Source organism: Strigops habroptila, chromosome 4 (assembly GCF_004027225.2).
Source record: "Strigops habroptila isolate Jane chromosome 4, bStrHab1.2.pri, whole genome shotgun sequence".
Lineage (NCBI taxonomy): Eukaryota > Metazoa > Chordata > Aves > Psittaciformes > Psittacidae > Strigops > Strigops habroptila.
In genome coordinates this window covers 36,403,415-36,430,470 of record NC_046358.1, presented here as the reverse complement: position 1 = coordinate 36,430,470, position 27,056 = coordinate 36,403,415, and the positions used below count along the sequence as shown (strand labels likewise).

Genomic DNA, 27,056 nt, shown 5'->3' with positions numbered 1-27,056 from the left:
CCATGCCTTGTTGCCTTTTTGCTTCCCTCCCTTCTGCTCAGGCGGCTGCGGCAGATGCTGTGAGTCTATAATAAGTTACTCAGCAGCAGTCTCCATGCTGGTCCTTGGATTTCAATTTCCACATTTCCCTTCAGGCTGTTTCCAACTAATTTCCTCATTTGCATAATGCCCCCTTTAGGGATGCTCTGGCACAGCCCCTTCTCCCCCTGCCCTGTTTGACAAGATCATTAGAGATTCAGGCTATTAGCAGAAAACACTTTAATTCTGTTGACCCTTTAGCCCAACAGTCTTTCCCCACGTGTCTCCAATTAGAAACAGACAAAGAGGTGGGTTGGGGTGCAGAAGGATGAGGTGCCCACAGTGCTGCTGCCCACCACCCCCAATGGCAGCCCCTGAGGGGAACCAGCTGGCATATTACAGATTCAGAGGCAAACACAGTTTGCTATTGCTGATTCTGGTCCAGCAGCCCGAATGCTTGGGTACTTGATGGGGAGAGACGGGGAGGGCTTTAGCTGAGATGGCATTGAGCAGGCATCTCCCCTGAAATAGCACTCCTGTCCTGTTCTGTTACCTGGGGGGACGGATGCCCAGGAAGGCACGTGCAGGAGACAGCAATGAAAACCATCCCTTAGCTGCTGGGTGAGGGTGCCCCTCCCCTCTCCTCTCTAAGCCATCTCATCTCTTCTGGACACCTCAGTCCTTCCCTGCAAATTCTGTCTCTCACTGTCCACCATCAGAAGTCAGACCCGCTTTTTCCCTCATGATGTTTGCGTTCTCCTGCGCCTCTTCGAGCACATTTTATTTTATGCTTCTACTACGCAGAAGATACAATGCTCACTCTCTCTCTCCCTAATTCTTGTCTGTCCACACATGGCAAAAAGCCTACATCACCATCCTGCTTCCAACACTAGCTGCTCACTGTGATCTGCATCGCAGTACAACTCCCTCCGAGTCGCCCAGACACCAGCTGGATTATAACTTCCTTCGGGAACTGCATAAACACCTCCAGGTTTAAACTAGCTCAGCACTCCTGCAAAGCTCACCTCTTCACTAGCCAGCTCCACGTCCTTACAAACACAGTCTTTTCTCCTGCTTTTTTTATTAGCTTTTCCATGTTATAAAACATAATGAGAACTTTCAGACCAGCTTCTGAGCAGGTCTCTGATGCGCTTCTCTCTTTCATGGCTCAAGTACAACAGCATCGCAGACATTAACATGCTTCTTAAGGATGAAATGTACATTTGAATGGCACCCAGCTGGAGAACATGCTGCATCTCTTGCAGAGCCAGCTGCAGCCCACCCAGAAACCCCAGGAAGGGGATGATGGGCACCCAGAGTTTGCCTGCAGCCCTCTGCACATGGGGGAAGGAGACAGCAGGGAGGCAGGGTCAAGGTGGGTGCTGCAGAGCAGGGATGAGGCAGAGCCTTTTAACACCGGTGCTCTGAGGCAGTCATTGCCATCACACCCACCTCCGAAGCACCTGATGTGTTGCTGACAATACACGAATTAGCAAAACTAAGATGTAAGTGGGGATGCGTGGGATTTCCTTGTCAGCAGAGGCTTTCGGAAGGATGGAGATACCCCTCTCCGAGGCATGGGAAGAAGTGTTTTGGGGTCACCCCCTGTATTTTGGGCTCCCTCCAAGTCTTCCTCCTTTGGATGTCATTCCCTTGCAAACAGCATTCCCACCTCAGGCTCTGTGTGTCTTGTTAGCCTTTTCTTTCCATTCTTCTTGATGTGCAAGGCCCTGATCTAGTCTCAGGAGTGGACTCCTTTAGGCCCCCACCCCTCCCAGGTCTCCTCTTGGGTAGAAATTGCCATTACAAGTCTTTTCAGGGCCCAGCACTGTGGGACACCAACCTTACGGGGGCTCTGACTTGCAATTATCATGACAGTCACTATTAACATGGAGAAAACCTTGCTGTCTCTGCCAGCTTGTTCCAACAATGGGAGTGATGGTGTGCGGCCACCAGCCTGCCTTACTCCTTGTTTCTGGTCTGGGACGAGCCAGCAGCTGGGATGTTCGCCTGTGGATCAGGGATCTGTCTGCAGAGGGATGTGAAGAGCATGTCCTTTGGTCATGTCCATGCTGTGTCCTCCTACTTGGCTGCAGCTGAGAGGCCAGGTGCCACCCTGTGGCACTGAAATAAGAATGTTGTCCTCATCACAGGAGCCTGGAGACCCACCCAGGACCCTGGCCTCCCAGAAGAAAGAGTGGTCATTCCCTGGCACCATATTCCCTCTCCTCCCTGCATGCCCCCTTCATGGGCCAAGCCTGGGTACGAGGGGTGGATCTCCCGGCTGCGGGGCTGGGAGGGGAAGCCATGGCCCCGCATCAGGGGTGGTGGCATCAGCCCATCAGCAGCATGCAATGTCTCTCCTGCACGTCTTCCACCAGGAAAATGTGCTCCTCCTGGTCCCTGCAGCCAGGCCGGTGCCCAATTCCTTGTTGTTAGATGGTGACACCCCAGACCCTCAGGGAGAATGGGGGTCTGCTGTTCATCTGAAAGGGGAAAGAGCCTGCATAGGGCATCCAAGCCAGGGTCCTGCTGTGCAAGCAGCCCTTGCAGGCAGTGGTGCCCTGTGCTCCACAGGAAAGCTCCATCCCAGGAGGGCTGGCGGCTGGGGACAGTGCTGACATGCAGACGGCAGCTATACATGGCCCCCTTTGGAGAGATAAGCGATCAGCGCTACCACCACCCCGATGTACACTCCTGTGCCGATGGTTATGGAGAGCGCGGCGAGGAAGAGAGCTCGGCGGGAAGCTGAACTGGCCAGATGGAAATCTCCTTTGGAGATGGCCTTGCTGGTCTGGAAGGAGAAGAAATGCTAATTGCTCACAGCTGTACCAACCTGGCCTTTCAACCTGCGTGCAGTCATTTCACTACTGAGTCAGCCCCCGCTTCCCCAGCCGCTGCGTCCCCTGAAGGCTGGTGACAGACAGCAAGGTGTCCATCCACATTTCCCTGTGGATTTTGTCTCTGTGGGAAGCATGGGCTTTGGCTGTTTGTTTGAAAGCCCCAGCCATCTGGGCACTCAGCCAGAGCTGTCAGCGGGTGGCTGGACCCTTGTAAGACCAGTCAAACGGTCGGTGCATGGGGTGATGGCTGTGTGGTACTGTCTAGATACCAATATACCTGACACAGACATATAGCAAGTGGTGCCTAGTCTCAGGGAGCTGACTCCAGACAGCATGGCACATCGGTCTGGCTGTGCTGCCACTTGATTTTGCCTGCATAGAGTGTTCAGTTGAAGCCTGTTTGTTGTGGAACAGCTGATGGAGCCAGCAATGGAGACAGAAGTGGGTGTTGGCTCTCTGGGCTGGCAACTTCCAGCTGCCCTGAGTGCTCAGGGCACGTTCAGAGTTACTCTTGATATTACCTACTATGTGTGTTTGAGTTGCCATGTGGAGATCAGGGCACTCACTGTGCACAGACACTGAACAAAGAGACGCTCCTTGCCTTGCCTCAGTGAGCGAGCAAAAGTGGTCGTTACAGCAACTGGAGCTAGATATAAATTGCACCAAGTACATCATCACGAGGAGAGCGCACTGTGCTACCCTGCACCACGTAAAAACATGAAATCAGCCACTCCATTTAAAGCTTCTGCTGCCTCTCACCACCTCTGTGCCAGGTACTCAAGTTATATACTTTTTCATTTCTGTTTCTATCCTCTTGATTTAACTTCTTAATGCCTTCCCCCATCTATTCTTGGTACAGCATCATCTATGCAAACATTGAGTAAATCCCCTGGCTCTGCATGAATTATTCTGGGTCAACAGTAATCTAAGTGAGCCCAGGCTCTGGGATGAGCCCTCAAGAAGGCAGCAGCTCCTCTGAGCTGGTGCAGTCCAAGGGCCACCACTCTCTGCAGCCTCTGCCAGCCTGGCGTTGGCTCACACAGCTTAGCCAATGCATGTCAGAAACAAGTGCAATAGAGGAGCTATGCACTGTGATATGGAGACCAGGCTCCCTTTTGTATCCAGGCTCCAGAGCAGCCTGACTCCCAGGGCATGAGCTGCCTTGTACTGGGTCATGGTGTATGATCTCTGCACTACTGGAGAATGGGAGGTCAGGTGGGAAAATGCCATTTTCCTGAGCCTAGCTGGAGGGTGAGAACATGGGCCCAAGGGATCCCAGTTCCCTAAATAACACCCAAAAGACCCAAAGGAAAAGCCCCTTTAGGGCCTGCTGTGGCTTGCAGGGCCCTTGCTCCAGCACTCAGTGCATGCAGGCAAGCAAAAGGATATCTTACCCCTTGGGAGAAGTAGAAGGCAGCAATCCCCAAGGGCCAGAAGCAGCAGAGCATAGAGAAGAGGGCCAAGCCCAGGTGGTCACGGGGGGGAAGCATCAGGAAATGGTCCTCACTTTCGCTGTCACTGGAGGAGTCACTCTGTAAAATCAGATGGGTTCAGCACATGCCCACCTCCCCGTGCTTCCCTGCAGGCTGTGTCTCAGCCCCTCTCCTCTCAGCTCCTGCTGTCTCCTGGCCCTTCACATATTCTCATATGTTTCCCACCTGAAAACTCAAGGAGTGATTTTCAAAAATATTTTAGCCCCCTCAGCCCGGTTTGAGGAGAAAAAATGTAGCTCAGCAAATACAGGAGTGGAGTGGATTCTCGGCTCCCTGCCAGAGCAAATGGGGGTCTGGGATTTCCCTAGGAGATAGATAGTCTTAAACTGAAATATCTTCAGCTTTGGCAGAGCTGGCTGTTTGTTAGGTTAAACAAACTTAAACAAAGTGCCTTATCCCCATTAGGGACTAGGAGATCGATACACCGCTAAACTAATTTAGCAAGTGAAGGAACACAGTTGAATTGGAGCCTCCCTCACAGGGACGACATGTCCCATCCCCTTAGTGAGTGCATTGCTCAGAGCAGCTGCAGTCAGCCCTCCTGTGGCACTGCTTGACCAGCCATAGCCTAGCCTGAAGTGATGTGTCTTGGTGCAGAAGGCACACAGAGGTGTGGACACCCCTGCTGCCATCTGAAAAGGCCAAACCACTGGCACTGAAAACAGCTGAGCTGTGTTGGGTCATCAGACATCAGCTCCAGCAGGCTCTGGGGACCTGCTTGCACCTTTCAAGGTCCTGGATGATCAGTGGCCTCTGCACTGCCACTCGAGCCATGATGGGGCACAGACCACAGCATGAGGCTGCTTTGTCAGCTCTCATTCTTCCTTTGCAAGATTCCTGGTCTTTATATATACAGCTTTCTCTCGGCTGCTGCCATCAAGCATGTGAATTTTGCTGTTATGCAAGGCTTGTTATTTTCCCTTAGATCGAGTGCCACAGCAGTGGCAGGCTGCCCTTGTCAAAAGGTCCCCATATCCCAAGGGTCCCCCAGAGACGGCCCCACCTCCAGGGGGTTGAGCCAGGCTGCCCTCAGGGAAGCTGACCTCTTTCTGAGGTCTGCGGTGAGAAAAAGGGAGCAGAATTAATAAGGAGGAAGAAGAAATATGGGGTGCACAGGGAGAGGTGGTAAGGGAAGAGATAGTAAGGTCTAGGAGGAAAGCTCTGGGGAAAGAAGGGAGAATAAATGACCAAGAATTTGGGCCAGTGGCCAGCATTACCAAAGGAGGAGTTTGGTGCCATCCCAGCTGGCAAAGCTCACCTCATACTCCTGGAGCTCCTCTTCCTCCACCTCGTAGGACACGGTTTGGATGCGGATGTCACTCTCCACCAGGCAGGACCCTTGCGCCTCATGCGTGTCGGGAGCTTCGGGTGGACCCTCTTTGCTTTCTGTAAAAGTGGTCTCGCAGCTCTCCATCTTGCTGTCCTTGGCCTTAAGAGTGGTCTCATCCTTCACAAGGATGAAACTGGGGCCGTACAAGGCTTCAACGGCCAGCTGCAGGGAACTGGCATCCAGCAGCTGGTGAGTCCTGGCACCACCAGTGTTTTGGAAGATGTAGGAGTACAGTTTCCCTTGGCAGCGGTGGCTGGGGTAGTCCTGGCTGTGATGCTGGTGGTAAGAATAGGTGCTGTGAAGGTGCCCATTGGCCTTGGCCAAGAGCGGGTTTTGGAGCTCCCGCACGCTCTCCATGCTGCCGGTAGTGGTGGGGGAGAAATCCTGTGGGAGCAGAGAAAGCGGGAGGGGGGAGTTGTTATTTCAGCATGAAATGGGAAAGGGAGCAGAAAAGCCTCTTGCCCATGCAGAGCTGATGTCAAGATGAGACTAGTGGGAACAGAAAGATTTGGCAATGCTGGAAAAAACAAGAGCCCTCCCCACGTCTCCACAGCTTGAATGCTATCTCGGCAAACTGAGCATCTCTTCATCTCTCCCCAGCTGGTAGGAAGATAAAGATGCAGCCCTGCAACAAGATGATCTGATTCAGGCTGGATTAAGATGAGAATTTGCTGTATCTATAATGCATCTTGAGATGGCCACGTGCAGCCTGACAGGAAAGGACCTACTGCATCTTTTCTACTGGTTCATAATGTGTGCTGTGACAAAGCCTAACAGACAGCACAGAAGTAGATAAGAGGCTGACAGACACATGAATGGCCTCCCTGACTTCCCAAAGCAGAGGGTCGCATGGTGAATTACAGCCCTTCAGGCTTTCACATGCACCTAACTGGCTTTCAGGTACATGGGAGGCTTTCTAGGGCTTTTCCAAGGTGAACTGGGGCCAGGGCAAGAGCAGCAAGCCATCGAGGAGAGCCGGGAGGCTGCTGGTGAGGACATGGAGGTGGTGTTTAGTCTGGGGTTGGGAGTGCTGGATGCCCAGCCAGCTATGGCTGAGGAATGGAGGGGTGCAAAGGTTAAAGGGGAGACGTCACGGGGCTTGGTCCACATCGAAATCATGACAATTTAAGTAAATGACTCATCACAACACAGCCCTGTTTAAACTAGCTCCATTCCTGGGTACAGCTGCAGCCGTGCAGCCCTGGCTGTGGGCCACCAGCTTCAGAAAATGCCAAGTCCAAATGGGATCCTCAGCTACAAATGTCAACCCAGGTTTTTTCCTTCCTCAGGGAAACTCAACCCCTCTCCATTCTTCCATTTCAGAGCACTGAAACCTTGTGCTGCCTTTTTTTTTTTCTTCCCGTGAAGATTTCTGAGATGAAATATTCCAACCCCTTTTCTTCAGAGGAGTGTTTCCTATTTTGGCTTCCCAACGCACCTTGGCACAAAGAAGATGCGTAGTGAAATATCAGCATTCCCCAGGAGAGAGAAACAATTACTTTGCGCTCTTCAGTACCTGAGCCCCGTGTTTTACAGCTGCTCTCTGGCACATTCCCAGCTCTTAGACTGTGCCAACTTATTGCCTTGCAACCCCAAATGTTCCTGTCCTCCTCAGAGACCTCCGTCACTGCCTCCTCTGCAGGATGCTGTGTAGCAGAGATGCACTTCCCCCTGCTATAGGGTTCCCAGAGGTGCAGTAGGCTTTCTGGTAGAAAGCACATCACTTTGGCTTTAAATCTGTCCTCAGGAAGAAAACATTAAAAGAGAAGTTGGATTTGAAGGCTCCAGAAAGTGAAAACCCAAGTGGTCCCGACCCCTTGGCCAGACTCCACTGTATTGCACAGGTTTGACTGCCATACCCAATTTTAAATGGCCCTTTTGATGAGCTTTATTCTGGCAGTGGCTGCCACATTTTGGAAAGCTCCTCACAAAAATGGAGCCATTCAAAAGCACTCTGGCACTGCAGAAACTGTCCACTTCTTGGTGAATGCTCTCCGCTTCTCCCTGCCCAAAATCATTCGCTGCTTTCTGCAGTCTCCCACCTTACTAATAAAGCCGGTAATGGCTCGTGCAGCAGATGGCCGCTAAGTATTTTCAAAATATTTAAGGGAGATGCATATTTGTAGCACAGACGGTTTTATTTCCTTGTACAGACCCAGAGAATCTCGAAGCTTCATCCTGGTTTTCAGGCAAGGAAAGCACAAACCTCTTCTTTGCTTACCTCAACACGCAGATTAGATTTCCAATGAAACATCTTGCTTTTTAACAAAACAGTAAGGAGAGGCCAGCCACCGAGGGTCATTTGAGAGCAGCAGCCACAGCAGGAGCAGAAGTCCCACTCTAGCAAGAGAAAGCTGACAGTTTCGGTAGGGCATCTACACCTCATCTCAAGCAGTGTTTCTGGCAGCAAGCTCGGGTAGGGAGGAATGGGATCTTGTTGGGAGCTCCCAGAGGGAGCTGGCTACAGATGTGCTAGAGAAGCAGTGGCACAGGGGCTGCGGGCAGGCTGCTGGCCACCAGGCAGTGGATGCTGCCTGCACGGAGGTTGCTGCTCTGCTCACTTCAGGCTTTTGCAGTGGGTTAGAGGAGGGGAAGCTGTGCAGCAAAAGCCATGTATTCACAGCAGCGAGTGCTTGGAAATATCGAGCATGGTGGAGGGAAAGAAGGGAAAGGAGTCAGGAGGAATTGGACACCTAAAAAGCAGCTTGGGAGCTGGCAGGTGTCATGGACCAGGGTGCCAAGAGTGCGTGTATGTGGCTAGACCGCTGCTGGATACAGACTCTGCTGACTTTGGGCATCCCAAAGGATGATAGAGAGGCTGGCTAGTGGGAGATGGCTGGCTGACATGGACTGGGGTAAGCGGCAGGGAAGGCTTGCAGGTATCAAATATCCCTGGGTGTACACACCTTGGAAGAGTAACAGTGTGAGTAGCAAAAGAAACAGAAGGAAAATGCTGCTGAAGCATGGGGAAGTCTCTGTGAATGTGGGGAGAATAGGGCTGACGGCTTTGCCCCAGGGAAGCAGGAACAGCCAAACCTCTCTGGTCCTCAGACTGCCCATGAGCTGTCCCTAGAGCAGGGCCAAGGCCTCAGAGGCTGCTGCACTGCACAAAGCACAGACAGGGCAGGGCTCCGGCTAGAAGATTTTAGTCCATGCTAGTCTTGTACCCTCCGGGATTGGAAAAGATTCATCTGTACTAAACTCTTTTCCTTGCTGCCTTCCACTCTTGGGAGCGAGGGACAGTGCTCTCCCTGGGAGTAGGATGGGGCAATAACAGGGCTGCAGGTACAAAGGGAGAGTGCACAAGGAGATCTCACCGCGCTTCTCATAAATAGGCAAAGGGACCACCAAGTGCAGCCCCAGCACCCAGCCTGAGTGCTAGTTTTTGTCAGCAGTGGGGAGGAGAAGCTGAGGGCCAGCACAGCATCACAGCATGCCTACGGCAGTCTGCTCAGCCCTGCTGGAAAGCAGCCAGGCTGAAACCTCCCTCTGATAGCTGATGTGAAGAGTCCCAGTACCGGAGGGGTTAGAGATGCTTCCCACTCCTTAGTCACCAAGATCACTGTATCGCATAGAGACCATGCCCATATGCGAAAGCATGTGTGCTTGCGTGCACTGAGCAATCTGGGTTTGCAGGTGGAGATGAGGGCCATCAAACCTCTAGAGATGATATTAGAAAGAGAATGGCAGGGAGGGCACAGACCAGCCCCACATGCACATGCACAGGGAAGGACAGAGCCAAACCAGCCCTGCTGTTGTCCTCAGATCCCATCTAGATTATCTGGATCCTACAGTAAATGTAGCCACACAGGGACTTAATAAAGTAAGCCTGGTAATAAAGTAAGCTTGGTAATAACCAGGCTTGGGGGAAGAGAAATGAAGCTAGCAGATGAAAGCAGGGAAGCTGTAAAAGACAAAATTGGTGAAGAGTGGTCATTTTCTGTCCTCATTACCAGCATGACTGGACGGTGTGAGTATCCATCAGCCCCATGGGGCCAGTCTGGTCAGTCCTGGCACGAGGTAACAGCGGCGAGATGTGGTCAGGTGCACAGGGAGGGTGCACACCTACAAGTGTACATGCACAGCGTGAGCCCATGGGGAGGGCACATCTGGGAGGAGGCAGATTCCAGTGCCCTGACTGAGCTGGACTATTGCTGCAGCCCTACCACCGAGATTAACGTGCTGGCTCCCTAATGAATTGCCTCCCCTGCTGCACGGCTGCTCCCATAACCACCCAGTGGGGCAGGGCCCCCCAGCTCCCCAGGCTAGCTGCAGCAGTCTCCAGCAGAGTGGGAAATGCACAACTGTGTTGTGTGCTCTCAGCATCCCAAGCTGAGTACTGGATAAAAGGAGCCAAAATAAGGCATGAAAATAAAACGTATCAAATTTAGCGTTATGCTAAAGGGATCTCACCTCCACACCACATCGCCTGGGACCGTCCTCAGAGGGACCCTTGACACAGATGCCAGCTATGATAAGCCCAGTTAATGATGAATTAAGTAGCTGTTCCAGGAATCAATCATCATTTAATTGCCCTGTCAAGTAAACACTCTGCCTTGCTTCCCAGGCTCATTAGCAGTTTGTGACTGCATTGCGTGCCCCCAGACTCCCGAGTGAGAAGGTTAGCCCACCCTGGCTAAAGGTTTTCCTCTTCAGGACAGCACCTGGGGAGGCCAGTACCCTCAGGGGGCATTGCCCCACTGTGTTGCTGTGCCCTGGCCGGTCTGAGGGCAGGGGACAGTGTGAATGGCTGCTCCTGACCTGGCTGGTGGGAAGCAGGATCAAGGCTAGGTACAGCTGCCATAGCCATGGGGAAGAGGTGGGCCTGCTCCTGATGGAGCAGGAAAGTGCAGGAGATGTGGCTAGCACCCTTCCTATAGCCCAGGCTCTCCTGGAAGCTCCCAGGAGGTGCTTTGGGACTTCTAGGCAGAGGCCCAAGTCCTGCCAGGGCATAGTAGCTCTGTCTCTGGGCATCCAAGCTTGTGATTCTGCCCAAGAGAAAACCAGCTCGCAAAGGCTGCTAAGGAGCAAAGGCAGAGCACCACGGGGAGGAAAAGTTGGCATCTTGGAGGGGGAATATGGGGATGAAGGAAGGGCTGTGAGGGCTTGTGGACAACGTGTCTGGCAGGGGCAGACCAAGCCCTCTCTCAGCCCTAGAAGCCGGCACAGTCAACACGTACTTCCTATGATTCAGCCCTGAGCCCTGCAGGGTGAAACACAGCTCAAGGGATAAGGAAACGCTTCCATCAGCCCTGCAGACATGGCTATGGAAAGCAGTCATGCTCCAGCCAACATGCAATCCCTCCTGTGGCTGCTCATCTCCATGCCGCTGCTCCTGCCTCGGGTGCAGCACCAGCATGCAGAGTGGGGGGCTGTTCACATTGGGGTGTAATGAAGCCTTCACCAGTCCTAGGAAAGGTTGCTGTGGCAGGAGCATCAGGTGAAGCGAAGCATCCAGTGGGCTGGAATGGGCAGGGGGGTGAGGCAGGGGAGGCAGGTTTCAACATGGGGCAGGAGGGGAGGGCAGTGGGGCATGACAGCCCCAATGGGGCTGGCAGAGGTGGTACCCAGAGAAGCAAAGGGGCACGGTAGGGACAGCAGTGGGAAGGGAGATGTTGGGAAATAAGGTACAGGGCAGGGGAAGCAAAGTGACGAGTGGGCCAGGCAGAGAGCTGGGCCCTGGCCACTGGGATGGAGAAGAAAAGGACTGTGGAGCTGTTGGAGAGGGAAGAGTTGGTGAAGACCAGGAGGGAAGGAAGAAGATGACACAGGGTGCATGGACAATGGATTAGATGGAGGATAATGGAGGCACTCATAATGCAGAGCATCTAATTCACAACTTAAATGCAGCTGGTTAGATAGAGCTGGAAAGGAGCAAATAAAGCGCTGCTTCTGATCTCCTGATGTAGAAAGTCAGAGCCTCAGCAATGGCCTCCTGGCTCCAACAGAGACTAAATTGCTCTGAGAAATGGGATGCGATGGGCTGCTTTTCAAGGTTCACAAGTCAAATTGGGCAATTTCCAGGTGGAAATCGAGTCTTTATTCTCCCTGATAAAAATGTTTCTCTGCAGCAGTGTTTCGACCCAGCCATGCTCAAAGCTGAGGCATTCCTCCTAATGATAAGAAACAGCAAATCCATCCCAGGGGTAGCAGGGAAGAGCTGTGCTGCTTCTGAAGGAGCCGTGCTAGGGGCTCTGCAGGGCTGCAGGCTCCCCCACCGCTCCGTCCCCATCCCCGGTGCTAGCAAGCTGACACGCTGCCCGTGGGCATCAGCAGTGGAGCAACGTGAGCTCCATCGCCTCCGAGCACTGGAAAGACGTGCTCGAAACACTCAGCTCCAACCGGGAGTGCCTGCACATGGGCTGCGCCTGCCGCCGTGGCACCAGGGGCTGCGGGGCTGGCACCGTGCCCCGCTGCCTCCGTGTTCCCCATCCCCGTCCGGGCACTCCCAGCCCAGCACCCACCCGGCGGGGCTCGGCACTTGGAGCGGTGGCCGCTAGATGTCCCAGGCACTCCACGCACCGCCGCTGCCGCTCCGGCCGCCGCGCCGCCCCGACCGCGACCCCGGCCAGCCTCGGCCCCCGCCCGCCGCCCCGGGCCGAGCGCCCGCAGCACCGCGAGGCCCCTGCACGCAGCGCCTGCGGCAGCGCCCGTCTGAGCAGACCCTTAGGCACGGCTACACCGCACCAACGCCCCAAGGCTGGCGTTGGCCTGGCTGGTGTGAGCCCAGCGCCCGCCCGGAGACGGAGCTCACCGGCAGGGATGCGGCCGCGGGATGTACCCCGCTGGGATGCACCTCACATGCAAGGGAGAGTGGGAAAGGCCTCACCGGGCTGGCAAAGAGAAAGCGTGGAGAGTGATGGCAATAAAACACATGGTTGTGTGGGTGGCTAGGTGTATAATTAGCAGCTTTGGACTCTCTCAGCATCTTTTTTTTAGCCGGAGATGCAAACAAGTAAATAAGGTGGCTGTCAGAAGTTTCCGCAGGCTGTCCTGCGTGTGGGGCTCCTGGGAACGTGGGAACAGGGACAAGAGTAGGTGACATTGGGAGCTGCTCCTGGGGCTGTGCCGGTGCCGGAGAAGTGACCTGGACAGCAGCGTTATGGCAGGGAAGTGGTCCAAGACAGGATCAGAGATGGTCAACACCCATGCTGGCACAGTCCGCTCAGCCTGGGGGTGCTCCTACTGGATTTGCATCCAAACAGCCCTCAGCCCTACAGCGCTGTCAACAACAAGTCCCAGTGAGGGGCTTTAAAGGGGGCCACATAATGCCAACCAAAACTGATTGATAACTCTCACTGGAGGCTTCTTCACATTCCTGTTTGGGGACCCAGCAGAAGTGCTCAGAGGCAGTGGAGGTCAGGGTGATGACTCTCAAGTGGGGAGGCTCCTGGGGCTGTTACTCAATGTCTCCAGCCGTTTCGAGGAATGAGCCAGCAAGGACAGCCTGGGAGGTTTGCGGGCCCTGACTGCTCAGCTCGGCCAAAAAATCCCAGCCCAGAGTCAGGGGTGAGTGAATTCCCTGCCTGCTGCAGCAGCCCCATCACTGTTGAAACATTAGCTCAGACTTGGTCCAGGCTTCAACCTCCTCCTTCTCAGCTCAGGACCACCTTAAGGAAATGCCCTAAGGCTGCTGTCTGGAGAGAAGAGCATTGTAACCCTCCCCTCAATGTAGAAAACCTACTTAGAATGGCCATGGGCTCCAGGAAGCACAAATGCTTCCAGCACAGATGCAGCCCTGTTCCTTGCCAAGACCAGGCTCCCTGCCTGGTGTACCTGAAGAGACACCAAGCATACCACAGGAGACCTCACAGTGGTCCCCCAAGACGTGTTTGTTACCAGGATGTTCTCGCTGCTGCTGAAAGATGCACAGAAGCTCGTGCCTGCGGATTGTAATTTTGCTCATGGGTGATTTTCTTATGCTAATGGTTGCAGTCCTCAGTTTCACATCAGGTTTTATCTGTTGCTATTTATACCTAGTATTGAACTGAACATGGTGGGTATCCTAGATGGCTCCACGCTCTTCTCCCAGCTTGCCCTATTTCACTCATACCCTTTACTGCAGTCCCATCATCTCCACTTCAAGGCTCTTCTCCTGCCCATGAAGTCCCACAGACCATTGCCACTTCATGGCTGCTGCTGCCATGGGACCCTGCCTCCCATCCTCCCCACTGCTCCCTCCCCACAGACCACTCTGGGCTGCCTGGTCTAGTGGCACAGGATGAGCATCATCCTCAGGGCGCAACAATACCCTGTGCCAGGGCAGACCTGTGCTCCTCAGCCCTCCAGCCCAGCCTGCCCCAGGGATGCTCTCCCTGACACAGCCTATCACTCAGCATGGAAGTGATCTGTCAGATGGGACCTGGCTTTCTTCGAGGTGAGAGACCCACACTGGCCAACACCAAGATGAGGCAGGGATGTAGCACACAGTTGGCAGCAGGCATCGGGGGAACAGAGATGTCCTCCCCTTCTCAGCTGCAGCCCACTGATATAGAGCAGCTTAGCCGCAGCACCTAACTCCATCCTCACATCTCTCTGCAAATCCCCCTAATATCAATCGAAGCTGCCAATGTAAAGCGGCTCTTAAGGGCTGCTCATTTGTCTCTGTTTAAAACATATCCATACTTCAATGATTCATAACCACCCTGAAGGCTAGTGCATGCCAGCACCCTCCTTTCCCCACCGCCCTGTTTATTTTATCCACCATCTGCCTGCCTTCAGCTCAGGGCTATATTCACTTTGATTACTGTGGCCTGATTCTCCTGGGGATTCACAAGGCATCTCTACAGTTCAGATGTTTAATTCATTTTCCAATGATCTGCTCTGTCTTTAAAAATGAACTTATGCTATGGAGATGACACCTTTCTAGTTTACTTTCCCAGACCCTGAGTTTCCAAACACAGACTGCAGTTATCAGCGGTAAGCTGGTCTGGATCAGCGAATAAGTGGATCTCTCTCTTCCCATTCTGGCCAACGTCTGCAGAGTCAGACAAACTTCAAGGTGTTAAATTATTACCTGGGTCAGTAGGTGCAATCCAAAACAAATGCTGAACCTCTCTTTCATGTTTGCTATCGCCAAAGAAATAGAATCCTTGGGTGGACATGCACGGTCTGTGTTTTTTAGGACAGGCAGCTTACACTGGCCGGAGATGTAGGAGAGGTTTATTCCTCTTATGAGGAACAGCTGAGGGAACTGGGGTTGTTTAGTCTGGAGAAGAGAAGGCTCAGAGGGGACCTTATCACTCTCTACAACTACCTGAAAGGAGGATGGAGTGAAGAGGTGGCTGATCTCCCAAGCAACCAGAGAAAACAACCTCAAGCTGCACCAGGGGAGGATTAGACTGGATATTAGGAAAAAATTCTTCACCAAAAGGGCTCCCCAGGGAAGCGGTGGAATCACTGTCCTTGATCGTGTTCAGAAAATGTGTAGATGAGGCGCTCAGTGATATGGTTTAGTGGTGGACTCGGCAGTCCTGGAGTAAAAGTTGGACTTGATGATCTTAACGGTCTTTTCCAACCTGTCTGATTCTATGATTCTATCTTCAGGTGAGAGGAAAGGCAGCAGCTGTCCCCAGCCATCCCATGGTTCTTGTTCATCCCGCAGTCCCAGGGGGCCAAAAGCACACAGAGGATGATGCTAAATTCCATGTGGTATGGAAAGAGATGCTACAAAACGATGTCACATTTTCTTTTCCATGGCCCTGTCAAGTCCTGACCATGCCTTGCTGAGGGGCCCTCTGGGTTGGTCCTGTCTGTGCTGTATGGATGCTTTCCCTCTTTTCCTGGCCTGTTTCTGTTCCCTGCCCATGTCACCGCTGGACTTAGGTCAGCCTTTCCCAAGACAGGGCTCAGGCTGCTGCTTGCTCCTGTCTGGAATCACAGCGTTGCAGGGGGTGGCCCTGCTCTGGGTGAGCAGCACCACTGGTCCCACAAGTGCTGAGCAAGGACACCCCGCTCATGGGTCTTCCCTCCCAGCATGTCCCTGCTGCATGGGCACAAGCCCCAGCACCTTCCATCTCGCTCCTTGGAGGCCCCAGGAGCCAGGAGAATGTGCAGAGAAACCTCTGCCCAGCTCAGGGGCAGCACCAGTGTGGCTGCTGCATGTGTCATCGCATCTCTGAGCCAGTGCACACATGCCCTGGGCCAATTTTTCACTCCAACAGTTGAGTTTCCAGATAGAGATGGAGACAAATCTGACTCTGGTTTTCAAAGGATACCCAAAGTGTTTCACTTCAAAAGGAAGCTGGTTCAAGCGATACACCTGAAAAACACTGGGGCTCAGTGGAACCTTCTGTTCCAGGCTGAGCAAAGCGTTTGTGCTGGTTTGCTGCCTTTTTCACTTGACAGAGAAGCAGCAACAGAAAGACAATTTTGAGGAAATCTATAATGGATTTTTTTTCCCTCTCTAATGCTGTGGCTTGGCCCTTCAGCCAGAAAAGTCAATCACTTGTCTATCTCTAATTCTGCAGATAGAGAAATACTGGCTGAAGACCTCGCCTGAAATTACCCCCTGAAAGCAGCAGCAGAGCAGCATCCTGCAAGTGGTGCCTGGCAGTCCCAGGCTTGGGAACAGGATTTAGAAAGTAGGCAGAAAAGAGACAAAATCTGCTTGATTCAGAGACCATGCTTGCAGGGCAGCTGGAAAACAATTCCAAGCACAGATATTAAATGGGAGGGAAGGTGATGCAGGGGTAAAAGTGACTTGGGGAAGGGACATGGAGTATCAGCAACTGGGGTCCAATGCGGATGGGGTGGCATAGGGGCACCCAGTGGGGGGCAGGAAGGGCAGAGCTTCAGACTGCCTGTCAAGGTTAAGGATGCTCCTGGGAAGCTGCGAGAACATCCCATCCCACACAGAGGGGCCAAGAACGGGGCAGCCGAACCACAAAGGCATGAAGTGCCTATTCCTGTGCTGGGGGCCATTCTCTACAGCCCACAGGCTGCTCTGCCACAGGCTGCCAGGCCAGGCAGGGCTGGCCCCTCTGGGGCTTGTTCCAACAAGCTTGCAGGTGGCAGAGGGGTTTTTTAATGGGCAAGTTTTTGCCAAGCACTTGGTCACCCTCCACAAGGGCTGGTGACATCTGCAGGCTGGGCTGAGGGCACAGAGGCGTTGGGTACGACGCAAAAGCAGCGATCTGCTGTACAAATTCACTGTGCAGGAGCTGCAGCAAATTACTCATTCTTTAATAATGGTGTTTATTACCTGCCTGTGATGGTGGCTCAGGGAGCTGAAGTGGTTCAGCTCCCCAAAGCTTTAGGTCTGCCAGCCATTTTCATGACACAAAAAACTTTTGCCAGAGAAATGCAGTCACTACATTTTGGCTTGGGTAATTCCTTCTCCTGACAGCCTACAAAGTAACCACCTATTATCCCCCAGAGACCAAGGCTTTTTTTGTCTTGTGTGTTGCAGGCAGGCTCAGACCCCGCTCCGCTGGTTATCCCTGGTATTTACACAGTGCTACCTTCCTCCTGGAAAAAAGGTTTCTACTGGTGGCAGATCCTGAGCTGATGACAAGGGTATGTTTTTCTCAGAAGCAAAGCAGGCGGCCCAGTAAAGAGGGTCTGGGGAGAGCAGCATAGCTTTTGCGAAACCCGCAGCACTTCGGAGAAGGAATTATAAACAGGCACTGGGCAGAGACAGAAAGCGCTTCCCTTCCAAACTCCTGAACGTGCAGCAGACACAGGCTGGGAGGGCATGTTCAGGGGAGTTTCATTGGCACAATTCATGCACTGGCATAGCCCTCTTGACCGAGGTCCCCAGTCTTGTCCCCTGCCCGGGTGCATCCCAGGGATGCACACTTGGGGTGGCTGGCAGCAGGCTGGCGACTGCTGGCTTCTGAAGCTCCTCAGCAGAAGGAAAACAACCCCAAACTTCAGCCACTGGCCGAGCTGCCTTCCGGGAGGGAGCCCAGACGGCTGTGTGGGTCCAAGATGCCATTGCAGTTGCTCTGACATACCTGTCAGAGCAAAACTTTTGTTGAAATCCTTTCATTTCGCCGACCCCAGAGCCTCCGATCAGGTAATTCAGTCCTGGTTTCTTCAGGTCGCAGCCTTTCATCGTTACAGCCGCCAGCATATTTTTCGACCCCTCCGAGGCCAACCTGAGCTTGGCGCAGGTCTGTCTTTCCCTGGGGACCTGCCGCGACCCTACGGGACCGGCCTGCGGACCGGACCGCCGGGAACACCACCCGGCCTCCTCCGAGCGGGGCTGCCCCCATCCCGGAGCGGTGCGCGGGTCCTTACCTGCGTGTCGAGGAAAGGCTCACCCGCCAAGTTGGCGGCCCGGCGGCAGGAGCGGGGCCGCAGCGGCAGGCATGACGGCGGCGGTAGCGCCTGTGCTGCGGGGCCCGGGCGGGCGGGCGGCCCTGCGGCGAGCCCGGCCGTGAGCAGCGGGAGCGGCGGGGAGCGGCGCGGCGGAGCCCCGCCGGTGCCGGGGTGTGCGGCAGCGCACCCGGCAGCACACGGGATGTGTGTGCGGCAGCAGCGAAGCCCTCTAGCTGCAGCACAGCCGTACTCGGCGTTCGTGCCCAGAGACCCCGCGCTCGCTGGCTGGCTGGCTGTGGAATCACCAGCTCCCGACGCTCGCTAGCGGGAGCGAACTGTGCATCAGCACCGCTCCTCTTCTCCCGACGTGGCTTCTTCTCCTGCTGGTTTAGATAACAGGGATGAAACTCCTGCCTTTCTCTCCTGCTCGCAGCATTTCCCAGGGCACAGCCCTTCCCACTGCTCCAGCAAGGGAAAGACCCAGTGCCAGCAAGCAGAGTTTAAAGGAAAAGGCTAAATGAGATTTCTCGCTGCCAGAGCCGGTGCTGCGGGGTCAAACAGCCCTGCCGGGGGCTGCATCCCAGGGGCAGGCAGCTCGTTTGCTGGCTCAGCCGGGTATTTTTCTGCCCGGGTGGGATGTTGATTTGCCTCTTCACACCTGGGCATCACTCCAGTTGGTGGAGTTAATCCAGATTTACACCAGCACAGTGGGAGTCAACACTGCAGCTCCCGCATCATTCCTGCACGCCCCCCGCCAGCGCAGGTAATGCCCCAGGGAGCCCCTGCTGCTCTCCCAAGCTCCAGCAGCTCCCCGACCCCTGCACCGCCTGCCCGCTTGCTCTAACCTCCCCGGGTGCTTCCCCAGGGGACAACTGGACAACTGCCAGCAAACACACTTGCAGCTGAAGCCTGGTCCAGTGGGGAGACCTGCTTAGCATGGTCAGAGAGCTGCCTGCCTTCATCCATCCCCAGAGCTGATGTGCCAAGAGAAGACTGCGCTGGGCAGACCCAGGTGTGTCCCACAGCCACCCATGTCCACCACCCGCAGCAGCCCATGGTCACCCCTCACAGCCCACACCAGGGCTGCCTCAGGAACACACTGAGGCTTCTCAGCACAACATCCCTTTCTGGAGGGCCAGGCTTGTCTCTAAGACCTCCCAGCTTATTCCAGGTGATGAACTGATGGGTGATGGGTTATGTGCCAGGGCAGGTGGGCCCCAAGATCCCATTCCCAAAGGGCCTGGGTCTCTTGCTAGGGGCTGAGATATTGGGGCAGCCTCCCCTCTGCTCCCAGAGAGGTGCGCATCTTTCCAGTAGCAGCAGCAAGATCCTTTTGCAAAACCAAAGAGGCTGGATTACGTGGGCTAAGGACAGGATCAAAGTGTCTGCATCCCCCAAAGAACTAGTGATGGGTGGCCAGTTTTCCCTCCATGTAGGTGATTCACATGTCCCGCTGTTGGCATCTCCCAGCAGGTCTGGTAAGGACATGATCCCAAAATGACAGCCACAGGCTGGAGGCCTCAGCCAGGAGGCTGTTTTCCAGAATGTCAGCCAGAGGGCGGAGCTGCTGCTATGAAAAGAGCGATCCCAAGGGATCTTGGCCAAACCCAGCCAGCACAGCTTAAGGGGGTCTAAGAAGAGAATAGTCCCCATGTCCCTGGGGAGTGGGACAGACAGGAAAGGGCTTGGGATGCAGCAAAGGAGGTTTGGCATCTCCATCATCTGCCAGCCCAGGTTAGAGGCATCCTTTAGAAATGGCCTCACCAGGTGACACTCTGGCTTGGGGCCGAGACATGGAGCAGATGGCTTATAGTGGCCCCTCCAGCATGCACTTATTAGAGGCAAACAAAGAGGGCCTTGTCATGTGTGGGCAGCCTTTTGGCAAGGCTGGAGGGGCTGTGGAGGTGAAGGGAAGCAAGACGTGGGCTTGAAAACCCTTCTCTCTATGCCATGGGGGAGCCTGAAATCAAAACTTGGTCTCTAGATGAAACAACTTCATCCATGGCTTGCCAAGGCCCAGGGAGCCACCTTGGATTTATGCCATGCCACTTGGCAGAAGGCTAGTGGGCGAGCGGGGAGGATGGAGGAGGGAGGCAGCACTGCCAGCACGGTGCATGGTCACCTCTGCCACCGCTATCCCTGAACTGTCCCCACCAGCTGTGTTCATCAGCTTGGGGTGGCTGCTCCATCTTTTACCGGGATCGCACACAGTGCTGAGTTAACATGCAGGCTCTGCAGCTGACCGGCAGGGCAGGGATTAGCCCTCGCCAGCTTTTACAGACACACTGCTTAGCAGCAGAGCTGCAGCACTGTTTCTCCTGCTGTAACAAGGATAAGGCAACATTAGCATCCCAAATCAATGTCTCCCCATCCTCAGGTGGCTCTGAGATAAATGTATGCATGCACAGATACTATACGTACATGCCAGCGCTTACGGAGGTATGGCAAAAACCAGACAAAGCAATGTGGTTTGTGGCTTTGCTTTTATAACTGCAGCCGTTCAGTCCAGATTAGAGAGGGGCAGCGCCCCTGGGAGGTGACATGAGGCAACAGGGTGGTGTGACCTAGAAGAGTCAGTCAGAGATGAACCACCCTCAGGGTACTGAGGATAGCTGTCAGCTGGAAACTTTGCTGCCCAGAGAAGGAACGAGACAGACTCTGAAGGGAGCGCAGCAAAATGCAGGGAGCCTCCCACTACACCGAAACTTCCTGTCATATGTATGCATCCACTGGGATGAATGAAAGGAAAATGGATATGGAAAAGGTCCTTTGCTCTCAGCTGCAAAGGGAGACCTCTGGCAAGAGCCCATCCAGCAGAAGAAAATGAAATTAAATGTTAGCTGATGCATTATCACTCTGGACTTTCTATACCTGCTAAATGATGACCCTCTTCAAAAAATAAGTAGGAAAAATGTTGCTGTAGACATAAAATACACAAGCAAAAAGCTGTGCTTGTGTTTCAGGGCTGCCTCGCATGGAAAGGTGGGGTTTTCTTTTGGGTTATGTTCTCTCAAATATTAAAACATTCCTGCCAATATGTCCTGAGCTTCACATGCTTCATCTAACTACAGACATAGCAACAGATAAATACGCGATGACAAATTTGGTAACATTACTTTATTGACAGCCAAAAAACTCAGATCACTCAAGACTGAAAGCCTGAACTCCTGCCAAACAGTTGCAAGCGGAGAGCTGAGAGGAAAGATTTTGTGCCAGAAGGGGACAGAAACTACTAAACTCCCTATAACTGGAAGGTCTCTGCGAAGGTGAGGACCCCGCCCCAGAACATCCTCAAAGAAGCAGAAACAGAGAGCAGAGACACGATTAAAGGGAAACAAATTGTACTTGAGATAACTGGACATTGCTGCTCAGGTGGCTGCATTGTGGGACCAGAGGACATCAGGCAGGACCCGCCCGTCAGAGGAACTTGTTGCCCCTTGTGCCAGCAAAATAAGTGGGGGGATTTGAAGTACCGATTTATGATGACTGGGGGAAGCAGTGAAGAAATTAACATTATAATTTGCAGCTGTTAAAGATGATCAGATCAGTGGAATCTAGAGGCAAGAGAGAAGCTTCAGAGGGATCAGCCAAAACTAATTAATTGGGCAGTGTGATGGGAGAAGAAATTAAGCGTGGACAAGGAGAAGGTAAAGCATATTGGAAGGAATAACTTCAATGCTTCATAATCACTGGTGATTTCTAAATTAACTAGAAACATGAAGGAAAAAAAAAAAAGATGTGGGTGTATCTGTGGACAATAGAGTGAAAACCATCTGGTTAATGTACAGTGGTGAGGAAAAAAAACCCCAACATGCTGTCAGACTGCTTTCATGGAGGGATGCAGAAAATAATAAAAATATTACAGTACCATGTTGGCAGTGACTCAGCTGGTATGGACAAGTTGAGATTTTTCACTTAGAAGACAGATTCAGAACATTTATTGTGAAAAATACAGTAAAAAAAAAATAATTAAAGACTTGTGTAAAAGTGAAGCGCCAAGCCCTGCAGCGCAGAATGCAGTTCTTAAGTGTTTATGAGGAAATCTGGCTGTTTAAGAGGCAGCAGTAAGCAAGGAGTAAGCTGCAGGTCCCTTACAGAACAGAGCACCCAGAATCAGATTTTGTCATGTCTCTGATATGATTAGCACCTGATAACACAAAAGTCTCCAACCTCCCATATAGTTAAAGCTCCTGAGAAGCCCATGTCTGCAATATATGTGGCATCCTTATGGGATCAGTGTCATTTTCCTCCCTCTCAGTAAACACTGGCTTCTGAGGAGGCTGAGCACTAAAATGTTTCAGTGCAGAAAAATCCATGGGGAAGTCTCTTCTTACCTTCCCCTTGTCCGTCTTGGCCCTGACAAGTGTCTTGTGCAGCCATGTCAAAGCAGGGCCCTCTTCTTCCTGCCCCTTGTCAGCTGTGCTGGAGCAGCATTCAGGCTGCCTGCTTTTTTATTCAGCAGATGATGGATGAGGAAGGCAGGTGCCTTTCGAAAGCTATTCAGAGCACCTGAATTCTGCAGTAATTAAGATCTCAGTTGACATGCTATGAATAGCCATTCAGCGGGACCTTTTCCTTGATTCAGAGGGAGAGCCTTGTTGGATGCCTAAATTATGCAGCAGCATCTCCAGCTCCTCGCAGCGTGGGAAACTCCCATCCTCCAGGGCAGTCAGTAGGATGCCTGTTCTACTTGGCACAACAGGATGTGGAGATCACTATGGAAAAGGGCAAGTCTTCATGAGGTCAAGAGATCGTCATGACTATCAAATGTTCCCTTCAGTGCTTATGCTCCTGGACCGGAGCCAGCCGAGGTGTAGGCTGGGAGAGCAGGGGCATGGTATGGGATGTGCAAGGATGTGAAGGGGAGCAAGGAAAGAGAAGGAGGTGGTGTATATGGTTGCATGCATGTCACGTTGGGGATGTGTTCAGGCAAATAGCAGACATCTGGAGAACGAGCAGGATAGGGAAGGGAACCCTGTGTGCTGTCTAGCTCCTTTGCATCGCTCTTGCAAAGCAAAGCAGCTCTAAACCCAGAATAGCTGGTCCATATGCTTTGGCTGCTTTTGCCTGCAGCCAGAACCTTGTGGTAAATCTGGCCGTGAAAGTTAACAGCCTCTTAAAAAGCAAAGCAGAGCTGGTGAGACTACCTGTCTGCCATGGAGGACCCAGGTACAGTCCTCCCACCCTTATGCACTGTGATTCTGCAACCATGTAGTGTTCAGATGGTGTCACTGAATGGCAGAGCTCAGGCTGCTGTTGAAGGAGAAACTGCAAATTATGAAGAAAATCAAGGGGGAAAAGCCACACAACCCCAAACCTGTACTCCCATGTAGCCTGTACCAACAAAGCTCAGTGAGCTTCAGCTGTAAAAAATGTAGATGTGTTTGGGCCAGGGCAGAGTGTTTCAGACCTGTCTGTGCACTCTGCAACCTATTATGTCAAATTTAGGGCATAAACTGAAGATATCATTTTGACATAATTCTTCCCAAGAATAGAAGTCCATGACATGTGCTTGCCTGGAAAACCTTGCCCAGCTTTGATCAGGATGGAAGTGAGGTCAGTGGCTGAAGGACATGATTCAGCCTTCCTGCTACCAGGACTGGTTCTGCTGCTGCTACAGACTGCAGCCATTAGTCCCAAGGGCCTTGGAGGACAAGAATAAAACAGCAGGATTGAGCCGTGTTTTGAGAGGAGATGACAGAGAGCGAACTCCTCATATCCCACAGCCAGCTTTGAGCCAACAGGGTTCAATCCTGTAATTCCATAAGGGCCTGATCTGCAATTCTTCACTTCCTCAAAGGTTCATCTACTTCTTTATTTTCTGTTCCCTCTCATTTTTCAGAGTTGTCCTGCTCTGCCCAAAACATCCATGTTGAGCAAGGATGTGTCCCAGCCTGTGCATATGGGGACATGGAGGCAGCTGGGGGCTCTCGGGCTGCCTCTGTGTCACAATGTGGCTGCAGAGGGTGTAAGTCCAACCCCAGCAAAGACAGTGACTACCTTGAAGGCAGGTTCCCCACTGGCTAACTGCTGAATGGAGCATCTTCAGAGGCTGGCAGACTGAACCCTGGGGACCTCCTGACTCAGCTATTGGCAGGAGGCAAAGCCTCTGGAAATGAAGCTTTACAAGACTGCTGAAGCCCCAGATGAGAGGCAGGCGGCAGGGTTAGGAAGAAGATATCAAGGTGCAGCTATGTGAGCACCACAGGGACCTTCCCCATTTGTGCTCGGTCCCTTGCTGGCTCAGAGGAGGGGCCACAGTGGAATGCATCTGTACGTGCAGGATCCCACAGCCTCCTGCAGACCCTCCAGCATGCCCCTGCCCTCTCCCAGTAACAGCCAGTGAATGGGGCAAGCTCCACTTCATGCAGTCTGCTTCATGGCTGGGGTGAGGACTGGACTTTGCACCAGAGGAGCCTCCTGTTGCAACCCCCCTTGCACAGACCTGCAGATCTTGGGGGCTTCTCCTTTTTTCCTCCTTCCTGGTACCAAGCCTCTGGGAAACTGAGGAAATTTTAAGGAAATTCAGCTTGATAAACAGGAACAGAAGGGCTTTGCCCCCTAAACACTTAAAAAATATCGAATTTCAGTTGAATAAGCAAAAAAAAAAAAAAAAATAGAAAGACTGAACTCTCATGCATGAGGCACATGAATCATTGGGGAGGAAAGCGATCCTGGTGATGTCTAGGCTTGAAGTAACAGTAGTTAACATTATAATGACTCATACCACATATGCGTCACATCGTTTTTCATTAAGAACAGTATTCTGGTGTCTTGTGACTAACTGGAAGCTGGAATTGTGGTCCTAAAGCCTTGGGCCAGGGATTTGTCTTGCCCATATGCTCTGGCTGAGTGCCAAAGTCATTATCAGCAGTCAAATATTAAACAATAATAATAATAATTCTCAGATCAAACACTTCATTCAAATGACAAAATGAGATGGGCTTTGGAGCTGCTGTGGCCAGGGACTGACATGGTTTTAATAGGGAGAAAATGTATAAATTGAGGGCAGGCACCTCCACAGAGAGGCCCTTCTTTTGCTCTCAGCTCATTAATGCCAAACCAGGCTCTGCAGCCCATTTCTGATCTCGAGACAAGGTCGACATTTCCATTTTTGTCTCTCCACAGAAAGCCCTCAGGCTCCTTTTCAATAACCCTATGGCCCCCTCAACATCCTCCCAACAAAACATTTGATCTGTGTAAATCCCCTCTAGCAAGCCACGGACATCAGCTCCTAAAGCCTGAGCCACCGATCAGCATTGCCCAGACCAGCCCATGTCTCACCAAGCCTCTTGATTTGCCCATGCTTGCCATGGACTGGACCCTTCACATTGCGAAACAGGAGTCTGGAGGAGTTTGAGGTGACAGAGGTGGAGGGGTAATAGCAGGCAAGAGATGCAGTAAAAGGATGGATGAGTCAGGGAGGGAGTAGGAGAATGAGTTAGTGGCAACTAATTGAGGACAACTTCAACTTTTTGAGGGCAGCAGCTCGACCTTTGTGGGCTCAGACCATTGCACCTGGCCAGGAGAGGTGGCAAGGCTGTGGGATGACGCCACCTCCCTGACCAGGCCAGCCTTCTCCAGCATCTAAGCTTTGCTGCTGCCCTGTGAGCGTGGTCAGGCTATTTTGGGGTTTGTTTCCAGTCTGCTGGGGTGGAACTGGAGTGCGGTGAGCCCCTTCAAGGAACTGCTCATGGACTATTGCCTCTGCTCCGATGATGAAATCCTCAGATTATAACAAAAATTGATGAGTGGCAGAAGGAAATTGCCAGGAAATAGGAGGTGAAGGCAAGGAGACCCCCAGGAGCAATCTGTCATGAAGAAAAATGGGAGAAACGCAACTCTGGGATACAAGCCAAGGATGTGCTCAGCTGCCGGGGACAGTTTCAGGCTCCTACACCACAGCTACGGTTTGGTGGTAGCATAAGTCCACTTCCCAGAGGACCAGCATGGGCTTTGTGGCACAACCAATGTCACTTGTTGGCCATGGTTGCCTTGTTTTGATGCTGGTAGAGGTAGTGCAATGAGCAGTCTCTAAAGCTGGAGCCTGCAGAAGGTCCCAGGCTGGATACTGCAAGAGGTTTGTGCAAACACCTCTGCGTGGCTGGAAAACACCCCTCCTGCTCGGACCTGCCTTGTGATAAGGATCTGGAGAGCTTGGTCCATGAGGTGGGGAGGAAGCCCTGGTGCACAGCAGTGGCAAATGTGATTATAGCAAGATGGACTTTCTGCGGGCATCTGTGGAGTCTCATGTTCTCAGGGTGATGGTTCCTTAGGCTCTGGGCCCTGCTAAAGCTTGTGCCATGCACTTAAAACTCCTCTTCATAACCAAAGAAGTTGCCCTCTAGCATAACGACAGCATTGGACCTGTGTCTGAGCAGAGTAGCCGAAGGATATGCTGGTGTTGCTGATCAGACTGCAGGAAGAGAAAAAACACTATCTGGAACATATCCATGGTGCTAAATCCACTTTACCCCCCTCCTATCTGAATAATACAGACCAGCCAAACAGATTTTTATCAAACTTTAAGAAACAAAACACCTATGGGCTGAAGGAAGAAAGACAAAATGCATTTCAAAGGGAAAATTTGTGTGGAATTTTGTGTGGAAAATTATGAGCTACCAAAAAAAAAGTGCTTATAATTGAAGCTCCCTCTCAATCAGGACAAGGACAGTGCTCTCCCTGCTGAAGAGCAAGCACTATTGTGGGTGTCACTGATGCACCATCTGAAATCCATAGTAGGCAAATAATCATTCACATCAGCTGCTGAAATACCTTGTAGGAGCTAGATTAACAGGAGGAAGAGTCTTACAAACCTTGGGAGGTGAGATTGCCTGGAGATAGAGACAAGAATACAATACCAGTGAGGTTCAGAATGAAACAGTGGTTGTATAAATTGCTCATTCAGCTTTGCCTCTCTAACCCCAGGACAATCCCCAAGCTGGACTTGTGACAAGGACAGCATCTGCAACCATTTTGGTACCACACTGACTCAGACTAGCTCCGAGGTACACTCACAAACAGGCAGGCCACGGTGGGGAGCTTTATCTAAGAAGTAGCCAATGTTTTTTGTGGATGCTTGGCTGTAAGAGCCAACTGTGAATGACG

The 27,056-nt window shown here is 52.5% G+C and overlaps 1 protein-coding gene across 3 annotated transcripts; it reads right to left on the bottom strand.

The window, feature by feature from the left end:
* Positions 1-1,757: 1,757 nt before the first annotated feature.
* On the bottom strand, positions 1,758-18,613 carry SYNDIG1L (synapse differentiation inducing 1 like). Of its 3 annotated transcripts, none has more exons than XM_030483827.1 (4): positions 17,642-18,613; positions 5,613-6,068; positions 4,256-4,393; positions 1,758-2,812 (listed from the first exon to the last, which is right to left on the bottom strand). In XM_030483827.1, exons 2-4 carry the CDS (start codon positions 6,039-6,041, stop codon positions 2,654-2,656), a joined length of 726 nt encoding a protein of 241 aa, XP_030339687.1. In that variant the 5' UTR covers positions 6,042-6,068; positions 17,642-18,613; the 3' UTR covers positions 1,758-2,653. The 3 variants fall into 3 exon arrangements, with proteins under 3 accessions (XP_030339687.1, XP_030339686.1, XP_030339688.1); XM_030483826.1 differs by having other exon boundaries at positions 17,928-18,520; XM_030483828.1 differs by lacking the exon at positions 17,642-18,613 and adding an exon at positions 12,439-12,509.
* Between the last annotated feature and the right edge of the window lie 8,443 nt (positions 18,614-27,056).

Bases quoted from the DNA above. Each gene is read 5' to 3' on its own strand.
- SYNDIG1L (XM_030483827.1), bottom strand. From the start codon at position 6,041: ATGGAGAGCGTGCGGGAGCTCCAAAACCCGCTCTTGGCCAAGGCCAAT. The intron at 4,394-5,612 runs GTGAGCTTTGCC...CTGATTTTACAG, and splicing joins AGGAGCTCCAGGAGTATGAG to AGTGACTCCTCCAGTGACAG. The intron at 2,813-4,255 runs GTAAGATATCCT...TTCTCCTTCCAG, and splicing joins CCTTCTACTTCTCCCAAGGG to ACCAGCAAGGCCATCTCCAA.